Genomic DNA, 10,589 nt, shown 5'->3' on the forward strand with positions numbered 1-10,589 from the left:
GTAAAATGTCACGTGATTCAAAGTCACTGTAAGAGTTGGAATTGTGATGGGCTCGATTAATGCAAACTCAACCCAAAAAGCCTTTGAAATTTTAACGCTTTTTAGTGGCTGGTAAGTAATGAACTGGATGCAAAAATTTTAATTTTAGCGACAGAAAAAAGCGCCGTCCCACTCACTGAAGTGCACATAAACAAACATGTGCAATACTTGCATTTTGTTTGGAATTGTCTGGTACAATTAATAAGGCTAAATTATTCTTTTGGTCACTTCTGGTCCTGCGCTAGTATTATAAAAGGTCTCACGCTCTAACCATGCTATTGGATCCAAGACCAAACGGAAAACAAGCTTAATAAAATCTAAATGAACCAATATTGCGTACACAACAATTACACTCGAGAGGTTTCTGATTTGAGATTTGAGAGGTTTGGGCGTTTTTTGGGGCCAGTTTGTTGCCTCAGTGTCTCAGTGTCCCTCTAGGTTGAGTGTAAATCTGTAGTGCCGGCAGGATGGCAGACATCTTTCTGCAGCCTTGCATTTTCCAGATTCCTCGCTGGGAGTAGCTGCATTCCCCGCTGATAGTTCAAAGGTCACGTCACTCCTGCTCCCCCATCTCTCAAATTGTCACCAGCACAGAAGTTGTTGCGATTCAAAAGCACAGTGTCTCTTTGTGCCTCAACTTCATCGCAGAATCTGTACAGGGACGACGTCTTCATGGAATGTATTAGAATTATAGAATAAATCTCAATGTCCTAACATACCACATTTCTATATTTTATGGATAGTAATTTATATATATGTATATATATATATATATATATATATATATATATATATATATATATATATATATATGTATATATATATATATATATATATATATATATATATATATATATACATACACACACAAGTGTGTTTGTGTGTGTGTATGTATGTATACATATACAGTATATGTAAATATATGCACACACAAACACACACGTGTGTATACATATATATATATATATATATATATATATATATATATATATATATATATATATATATATATATATATATATGTATATATATATATATCTTAACATCTTACATTGAACTACTGTTTGGTCAAAGGTGTCAATAATGGAATGCAAATCAAAGTAATGGGGAAACAATTATTCGCGGCCTCTGAACGACATGTACTTAAATAAAATAAACAACAAAATAATTAGAACAAATGGAGCCTCCCTGCTCTTAAGTGCAAAAATATTGATTATTGGCTCTCTGGTCGATTACGGGGACGTATTTATTTGACAGGCCTAATCTTTCCCAACATAAAAAGTGACAATAAGCAGGCACAGCAGCCTAATTAAAGGGTCTTTCATTGAAATGAATGCGCATTTTCCCACCCACACACATTGGACATTCACATACGACCCTCCGATGACTCATTATTGGCACAATGGCCTGGACAATGCTTCACTGCGACGGACATTCTCTCCTCCGAAGGGTAAAGCTGGTTTTAGATTTAGGGAAAGCCGTAAAAGTGTCCGCGGGGGTGAAAGAATGCCTTTAAAACCGCCACAGATGCTGGCCAGAGAAGACAACAAGTTGCTTAGAGCGAATCTTTCATCTTGCCGCATCCTGCCAGTGCACTCACCCTCCCCCCAGTCACCCCAACACAAATCCTATAGAGCCGCACATTTACAAGCAGATTCATCACTTATCTCCTAAAGCTCTTATCCCTCCACCGCCACGCCTTTATCTATGTTTGACCCCGGGCCTTTCAAGCGCGACTGGGTGTGAGAGCCAGTTTGACCTTTCGGGGGAACCTCACAACACACAAATCACCCCGTTACGCAGAAAGAGAAGAGGCGGGGGTGTTTGGGGGACTTGGTGCCAGCGAACAATGACCACGAAATAGTAACCTTTACTTCCTATACAATGAGGCGTCCTCCGGCTGGATGCCCCGCGCTCGCCGGATCAAAGCGCATTATTCAAGTGAGAGGCATCTATATCGCCAAAAACCCCAGTTCACCTCGATGCTGTTTTGCTTCGCCCCCTTTCCTTTACAGAAAACATGCAATAGATGCCTGACTGCTCATGGAAGACAAAGGCTGGGCGGGAGAAAGACCCGTGTGTGTTTGTTGTGGGGTTTTTGGTGAAATTTGTTTTTATCGGGGCGTTGTTTTTTTTTTGTTTGTTTGTTTTTTTCCAAGGCCTCTGGGTCATGCTCTCTGCATCTCAGAGGAGAGAGATCCTCCACATCCTTCCTGTGTGAGCGTGTGTGTGTGCTGCCCTACACAGCCCACTCTCTTTGCTCTTTGACTCCAATGGCCATATAAGGCGGCCGGCACCATGGTAACTGCAGGGCTTGAATAGCAGTGTCAAATCCCTGGGAACACACACACACACACACACACACGCACGCACAGACTTCCCCCTCCCCCTCTGCACACACTCCCACTCCCTCCACCCCCACTCTCTCCATTGGTTTGACTCCCTCTCCCTCTTTCAAACACACAAATAGGTTGGAGGAAAAAAACAGACAGACAAGAGCAGGAGAAAAGACACATAGGAAGGAAGGAAGGAGCAGGGAGATCTGGCCCGCAGGTAGCGCTGATGTGGCCACCATTCTGGATTTGTGGACTCTGAAGCCAGCGGGAGAGAGAAGGGAAGAGGAGCACCCTGGCCTCCCCACCCCCTGCTCGCCTGAGCCATAGGAAGAGCAGCAGCAGCAGCAGCAGCAGCACAGGGTAGGCCCGAGTCATTAGTTCTCGGTGGGCAAGCACCGACAAAAGGTCTGAAGGGGAGAAGCCCCACACCAGAGCCTGGAGAGCGATGGAGGGCAGAGCAGGCGGACACTCCTCTTAATTGTTTTTTCCTTCTTGTTCTCCAGTAAAAGGGATCAGCAGCGAAGAGGGAGGCAAGCAGCTCACTTCCTTGTGCACAAGATCCCGACTGCGTTTAGTTCGGAGGCGACATCGGCCGCCTCGGTCGGTCGGAGCCCCGAGGAAGGAGCCAGCGAGCGACCGCACGAGTGTGACTGTGATGCCGTGCGGCTGCCGCAGCACACGGATGGTCGTCGCCTGAGCTGGAATGTCTCCGATCGGAATGCTGGCGCCGCTGCTGCTGAGAGGATTACAGTAGGAGAGGGCTGGAGGAGCTACTACGCCTTGCAGCCTCGCTGGATGGAAGGAAGATCCAGGGTGAGCGAGGAGGAACGGATTAATGCGCCCGTGAAGAGAAGCTAACGGCGGCGGTTGCTGTTGCGTGTTCCGAGGTGAGCTTGACTCGATTTTGCGGGTGGAATGGGTGTTTTATACAAAGGGGAGAGGAAGGGAGGCAGACGGCGACCTCCCGGGAGAAACATTCAGAGAATTCCTCGCTGGAGCTGCTTCATTCGGACGGGGCGGGTCAGGCTTCGAGCTGCTCCGGGGCGAGTACTGCTAGCACTGACCGAGAGCCCCTTTCAGCAGCCATTACTGCTCCCTCATAGACGGAGAGTGGGGGAGTGGGTGAGGGAGGGAAGGAGGGAGAGAGAGGGAGATGAGAAGAGCCTGTGGACCTAAGCCCGAGGCACACGTTTCTCCCCCCTCACGCGGTTTGTCTTTGCTAACTCAACCGCGCGGAGAAGTGACAGCGCTTGACTCATTGTTTCCTGGCCGCACACGGCCGAAGCAGCGGGACTAACACTCTGCTCTGGCCGGCCACACAGCGGCGGAACGAGCCGCGTTGTCCTCTCTCACTCTCTCTCTCTCTCTCTTTGTACCGCGGCAGTTGCGCCGTGGTGGTCACAACTTCTGCTCAGGGTGGGACGGCAGGGGAAAACATGAGGGGGGTTGAGATCCGGAGAGGAGCGTAACTTGCCAGCAGCAGTTGAGACTGTTTCCAGGTCATAGTGGAGTGGGCGGAGATTGAGGCGCTTCTTGTTTTTGCTACCAAACCTCCTCCTCCCCCTCCTCGGAGCTGTAGCCTATTTTTTCTTCCTATTGACATCTGTTTGTTTTGCCTGAGGACTATTTACACCCCAACACCCTGTTCTGTTGTTCTATGCCCTGAAATAAAAACAACAAAGAGAGTCATCTGACAAAGGGGAGCATGTAAGCCAAAGGTGTGTGTGTGTGTGTGTGTGTGTGTGTGTGTGTGTGTGTGTGTGTGTGTGTGTGTGTGTGTGTGTGTGTGTGTGTGTGTGTGTGTGTGGACTATTTGAGGCTAATTTTCTCCTCCTCCTTTTTTTTATGTTCCCCTGACAGCATCCAGAGATCTTGGCTGCCTGTCCCCCAATTTTCTCTCACAGTGGTCCGGTAACCAAGCGATGGCCATGGTCAGCGGGGGCTGGGGAGATCCCAATGGGGGCACCAACGGGCTCGGGGACAACAAGAGCTACCTGAGAGGCGACGAGGAGGACGGCTCCCCGCAGGCGGGCGGCAGCGACATGGAGGCCGGGGACGACGACAAGGCCTGCGTGGTGGACTGCGTGGTGTGCGGCGACAAGTCCAGTGGCAAACACTACGGCGTGTTCACGTGTGAGGGCTGCAAGAGCTTTTTCAAGAGGAGCGTGAGGCGCAACCTCAGCTACACGTGCAGGTGAGGGGAGGGAGCGGGGGATTGTGGGCAACACTGCATGTGATGTAATTGGTAACAGACTCACTCCCCCATGCGTGTCCCCTTGACAGTGCAGACTGTTGATTCCCCAAATAGCTTTTGCACATTAATATTTTGCGCCTTTCCTGAACTGATCATAACTAATTAGTGTATATGTGTAATATATATATATATTATATATTACACATTGTTAATGTTTTGTTTGCCCTTGTGCATTTAATCCAACTATTAAGTTAAATGTGATCTTAACAGGGCAGTTTAAAGGACCAGCACTAAGGATAATCCTATGAATATCGTGTGTGTGACCATAGGAACCATTCATGGAGTACTGTCAGTGTTTACATTATGACATTTGTGTTTTGTTTCACTAATTGATGTCCCTTCGAATTTAATTAATCTACCGTCACATTGCTTTTTCCCTAAGATCTTTAATATACACTTTGCACATTATCTTTTAGGAATTTATTAAGGGTGCATATCTCTTATGTATTTTGTTCTATTTTGTATAATTACCTCTATTTCTTTACGTATGCATTATTCAAAACATCCTGCATCACATCTTGTACTTGTACTAAATATGCAAAGTTGATTTTTGATACACACCTCAAAAGCTGTTACGACTGAGCCGCTATTGTAGATGTACTGCTATGCTAATGTATTTTATTGCTCATATTTGTTTGTCAGGTCAAACAGAGAGTGTCAGATTGACCAGCACCACAGAAACCAGTGCCAGTATTGTCGACTGAAGAAGTGTTTCCGCGTTGGCATGCGCAAAGAAGGTATCTGTCTACTCCAACTCTTTATTTTAATCTTTGTTTTTTAGAGGGGGTGGTAGTAGCGACATAATCAGTCATTAGGAAAGGGCAATATTGCAAATATATAAACCAATATTTAACGTTACTCTTCATTTTCTATGTAGGAGTTTAGAATCAATTTGTTAGATTTTGCCTTTTTCCCATCATCACTGCTCCTGCTGCAGCTCCAGGCCTGCAGACAAAATGCCAGACATCGCTATCATGGCTAAACTATCCAGGCGTGTTGACTCAATGACGTGCACTTAATCTAGTGGCGGGCCAAGAGTGACGGAGAGAGATACACGGCTAAGGCACCTGTGTCCCAGAGTCTCTGGTCCCCAGTTGGATCAAGAAACGGCTTTGCCTTATTGGCTCCATCAGGCAGAATCCAATATGGGGATTTCACCTTAAGTTCTTAGGGCCCCAGTAAGGCATCATTCAGTGTTGCTGAATTAGCAAATGAGTACTAAATCAATGCAGAGCTTCTGCGCAGACGTCCTTGCAAGAACTTTTAAACGAAGTAGATTACATTTAACCTTCATTTAAGAGGCTGTGAGTTGTTTTTCACCAACCAGCCATACGGTATGTAAATGAGGTGCAGTGCGGCAACCCGAGGACACATTTTCCCTGGACTTGACCACCTACATAAAGAGGTCAGAGGTCGAATCCAGCTACAGGGCAGAATTCCTCTGCAGGAGCGGATTCAGATTCAGAATGTTGCTCATCGTAGAAATTTCTTTGCTGGCTGTCACCGCCCTGTTACTTTCTCCTCTCACTGAGCGGTGCTCTTAGCCTCACAGGATGCGTGTAAGTGCAGGGTGGATCTTCTAATTTGGGGTTGTGTTGAGCAGACCGCAGCGCACGATGCAATTCTTTCCGAGAATGAATAATTTAGGGGCTTGAGTACGTCTGGCTTTGTTTTATCTTAACCTTCATACAGTATAATGTCCCCAGCAGTACCAACCTCACTCTCACTATCAACTTTCTTTTGCTCCATAATTGGAGAACAGTTTTCTGATCAGGCCGATTGACGACACCCTGAACCTAGTTTTAACTTTTGTCCGAATCTTTCCCCTCTCACCTCCACCCTTCTCATCTCCGCACCGCTTTTGTCTCATCATGTATCATCTCTGTGCCCCCCACCCCATCTGTCCCTCGCCCTTCCCCTCCCGCCCCCCTCTGTCTCCCAACCACACTACAGCAGTCCAGCGCGGTCGCATCCCACCTCAGCCCAGCCTCAGTCCCTCCATCACGCCCCTGGGCGGCTCCGCCGGCCACGGCGGCGAATTCTACAACAACGGGGGCAGCGGCGGAGGCCAGCCGGTGTCGGAGCTCATCTCTCAGCTGCTGCGAGCCGAGCCGTATCCCAGCAGTCGCTACGGACACCAGTACAACCAGCAGACGGGGCCCGAGAACGCCATGGGGATCGATAACATATGTGAACTGGCTGCGCGGCTGCTCTTCAGCACCGTGGAGTGGGCCAGGAACATCCCTTATTTCCCAGAGCTGCCCGTGTCGGACCAGGTGAGCAGATTGAATTTTTTTTAAAGACTGTAACAAAAAAAAGTGCTGCAGTGCCACTTAAAAAAAAAAAAAACCCACACACACACAGGTGGCGCTGCTGAGGCTGAGCTGGAGTGAGCTCTTTGTCCTGAATGCGGCCCAGTCGTCCCTGCCGCTCCACATGGCCCCGCTGCTGGCGGCGGCGGGCTTCCACTCCTCGCCAATGTCCGCCGAGCGAGTGGTGTCCTTCATGGACCAGGTGAGGATGTTCCAGGACCAGGTGGACAAGCTGACCAGGCTGCAGGTGGACTCGGCCGAGTACAGCTGCCTCAAGGCCATCGCACTGTTCTCTCCAGGTGAGCGTCGCTGCTCTGCAGCCACTTTGCTTTTCTGTTGTCGCGTCGCAGAATCCCTGCGGAGCCGCAGAGGACGGCTGATCGCTGTGAGCCCTTCAGCATCACTACTTCGCTACATCACGCACTTTGGTTTTTTTTATTCCATTCATTCAGACATGTTTCTCATTCATTCATTCATTTTCCATACCCGCTTAGTCCCGAGCTCAGGGTCACGGGGGTCTGCTGGAGCCTATCCCAGCTGTCATAGGGCAAAGGCAGGGGACACCCTGGACAAGTCGCCAGTTCATCACAGGGCCATGTTTCTCATATTTTGGAGTATTTCATCAAATGTCATTTCAAATATCTAATCTATTATTAACAATCATGTTTTTGTTTTTTTGTTTTTTTAAATCAAATGCAACAACCCTAACATACAACAAAAAGAGCTGAGTGGAATCAGCCTCCTCTCCAGAGGCTGCCGCTCTCAACACAAGCACGTAGAACAGAAATCAACAAAGTCAGCCAAAGACCAAAGCGCCCACATTCTGCAAGAAGTTCAGTCTGTTGCTTCACTCTGAATGGCTCCATCTGCTGGCTCGTGGATGAAAATGCATTAATGCACTTTGTTTTGCATAATTAATAACGATGCTCGTCATCATCATTCAGCCCTTTGTGTTTAGTTTTCCTGGACTCTTCCTCAGCAGCTTTTATAAGCAATTTGCATAATGGTGGAGGTGGCACTGCGATGACTTTAAGTCTCAAGAGATAAAAGTCTGTAAAAAATAAATTGTTCTTGGCTTTTGAGTTTTAAATGATATGTTCTCATAACGAGGACCTTATTAGCTGCTATATTTGCGCGTGTTCCTCTAAGGGGCTTTTTTATCACAGCAGCTATTGGGATTTCAGCCGCCCTCTCAGCTCATCACGACTCTTTATATAACCTGCCCACACTATTAAGTAACTGCCTCCTACTCCTCCCTCCCGCGCAGACGCCTGCGGACTCACAGACCCGGTCCACGTGGAGTCTCTGCAGGAGAAGGCTCAGGTGGCCCTGACTGAGTACGAGCGCATGCAGTACCCCAGCCAGCCTCAGCGCTTCGGCCGCCTGCTGCTGCGCCTTCCGGCCCTGCGCGCCGTTCCCGCCAACCTCATCTCGCAGCTCTTCTTCATGCGGCTGGTGGGGAAGACGCCCATCGAGACGCTGATCCGAGACATGCAACTCTCCGGCAGCTCCATCAGCTGGCCGTACGTCCCGGGACAGTAGACCCTGGCCGTCCCACCCGGCTGGGGGCGGACGACTGGGTCTCCGTCTGGCGTGTGAGTGACGACAAGGACCAACAGGAAACCTCCTGACTCATCACTATCCATCTGTGTGGTTATGAAACTGCATGGCCAGCTTGGCCCCCCTGCCCCCTCCCCTTCCACGAACCATATACTGTAACTGCTCTGTCCAACTTCCCCACCCGCCATCCTCACCAACAGAGCCCTCTGTCTCCACACGGGACTCCAGCGAGGGGAGGGACCAGTGCCAGGACGGGCCTGGTCGGGACCATTGCCAGGACGGGCCTGGTCTCGTTGGCTGCCCGCTGGCCAGAGACGGGCTCCTCCTGCTGGGCGCCGATATGGTCGCCGCAGTCAGTCATGTCACCTCCCACATACCACTGAGACTAAAGAGTGCACAGTTCCATGTAGAGGGCAGCAGCGGTAGCAGCAGCCAGCAAGCTTACAAGTGCGCCACGTGGATGAAAGCTGTCAGACTAATGGAAGTCAGCAGAAGACTTTTTTTCCCACCCATGCTGAGTGAGCGTCGAGGAGCTGCAAGTTGTGAACTGAAAGCAAGACTGTGATTGGAAAACTGACCAGAGGGGTGCGTTGGGTGGGGGAGGGGGAGGGGGAGGGGGACTCAAACCAAGGAAGAATCACCAAAGTCTATCGTATCGTCCTCAGAGATGGTTTATACATAGAGTAATTAGTACAGAGGGAGGGGCCGGGCTAAAGTCACTCATGTGATCATCTGTGGAGTAAACGATGCGTTTACGTTCATCGGCCTCGCCAGCAGCTGAAGGAAAAGCGACGTTCAAGAGAATGGGCTTATACCTCACTTAGACATCAGAATGCTTTAGTCTGATATTTCCAAACCTCCGTCAATGTCTTTTCTCACCAGAAACCGCCTTCCTCTTTGTTGACAAACTGCCTTGCGATGATTCAGTCTGAATTTGGGACTTTTTTTTTTGTCTTTGGAGCATCTCAAATATTTGTCCTGTGTATCTTTTATCAAACTGGTCCCCAAAGGATTTTTTGTTTTTTGCATTTTGTTCTTTGTTTTGATGATGTAAATTCTGACTTGGTGACTGCTGTCAAGCAACATTGTTTAAAGGTGCAAAGGCACTTTGAAATTATAATGTTCGGCGCAACGCAGCTGGTAGTGAATTTTCTAACCAGCACTGCAAAAAAATACCTCTTTCTGTTGATCAGTGCTGGATGTGGAAGGGACGGCATCCTGAGTCACAGCGAACTGTATATATACCGAGGCCAACTTTATCTTTTTTGCATGTTCAAACGTTGCTTTGGGTATATTTTTTTTCGTCCTTCACATTACGTAATTAAGGCTTCTTGTTTTGAAACAGTAAAGGTGTGTTTTTTTTAATTTCCTTTACTGTTTTTGCTAATTCGTTTTTGTTTTTCCCCTATTTGTAATGATGAATGAATATACCTCCGTCTGTCTGTGCAGATGTCCAATAAGGAAGCTTACCATCACAACATTACAGCTTAAGCGCGTTAGAAATGTTCACCTCCGATGGTCAAGTTTCCACTGTCATGAATGATGTGAGGCAACAACAAAAAAAGAAAAACGGCAATAGTTGTATAATCTGGTGTACAAGGGCACATGGACGATAGTTTATGCCAAATCAACACTGTCTGTGATTAGGATGACCAGTCCAAAAAAAAAAAGGATTTACCTCATACGGGTACCTCAAGTCGTTTATTTAGTTGATGAGTTGATCCTAAAACATTGTTGAATTTTTAGATGGAAACCAGAAAGAGGGCGTAACTCTGCTTCTTGGCATTTTGAAGAGGGTTGTTTAGGTTGTTTTTTTTTCCCCTGTTTTTGTTCCACACAAACTTGTCATCGTTGGGCAAAAAGAAAAAAAATGAATCTATGATAAATGTTTTCTTACCTTTGTGTTACTGAGTTTTTCAATCTTAATGTGTATGGAAATGTTATTAAAAGAAAAAAAATGGAAAGATGACAATGTGTCTTTTTGTTATGTTTTTATTAATTCAGAACTTGAACAAAAAAAAACAAAACGTGTTGTAATTAAATCTGTATGTAGAATGCCAAATAAACGCTGCAAAACGTACCATCAAT

At 47.5% G+C, this 10,589-nt stretch overlaps 1 protein-coding gene across 3 annotated transcripts; it reads left to right on the top strand.

The window, feature by feature from the left end:
• Nucleotides 1-2,507: 2,507 nt before the first annotated feature.
• Nucleotides 2,508-10,581, top strand: nr2f6a (nuclear receptor subfamily 2, group F, member 6a). Of its 3 annotated transcripts, none has more exons than XM_076021031.1 (6): nt 2,508-3,262; nt 4,236-4,569; nt 5,272-5,366; nt 6,586-6,905; nt 6,994-7,240; nt 8,209-10,581. In XM_076021031.1, exons 2-6 carry the CDS (start codon nt 4,298-4,300, stop codon nt 8,481-8,483), a joined length of 1,209 nt encoding a protein of 402 aa, XP_075877146.1. In that variant the 5' UTR covers nt 2,508-3,262; nt 4,236-4,297; the 3' UTR covers nt 8,484-10,581. The 3 variants fall into 3 exon arrangements, with proteins under 3 accessions (XP_075877146.1, XP_075877144.1, XP_075877143.1); XM_076021029.1 differs by having other exon boundaries at nt 4,280-4,569; nt 6,583-6,905; XM_076021028.1 differs by having other exon boundaries at nt 2,509-3,262; nt 6,583-6,905.
• Nucleotides 10,582-10,589: the final 8 nt, after the last annotated feature.

The sequence above is a fragment of the Nelusetta ayraudi genome, unplaced genomic scaffold (assembly GCF_046127955.1).
Source record: "Nelusetta ayraudi isolate G7.1 ecotype Tasmania unplaced genomic scaffold, CSIRO-AGI_Nayr_v1 ptg000011l, whole genome shotgun sequence".
Classification (NCBI taxonomy): domain Eukaryota; kingdom Metazoa; phylum Chordata; class Actinopteri; order Tetraodontiformes; family Monacanthidae; genus Nelusetta; species Nelusetta ayraudi.

Excerpts from the sequence above, each read along its gene's own strand:
- nr2f6a (XM_076021029.1), top strand. The coding sequence starts at position 4,298 with ATGGCCATGGTCAGCGGGGGCTGGGGAGATCCCAATGGGGGCACCAAC. Across the intron at positions 5,367-6,582 it reads CGTTGGCATGCGCAAAGAAG|CAGTCCAGCGCGGTCGCATC; the intron begins GTATCTGTCTAC and ends ACCACACTACAG. Across the intron at positions 6,906-6,993 it reads AGCTGCCCGTGTCGGACCAG|GTGGCGCTGCTGAGGCTGAG; the intron begins GTGAGCAGATTG and ends ACACACACACAG.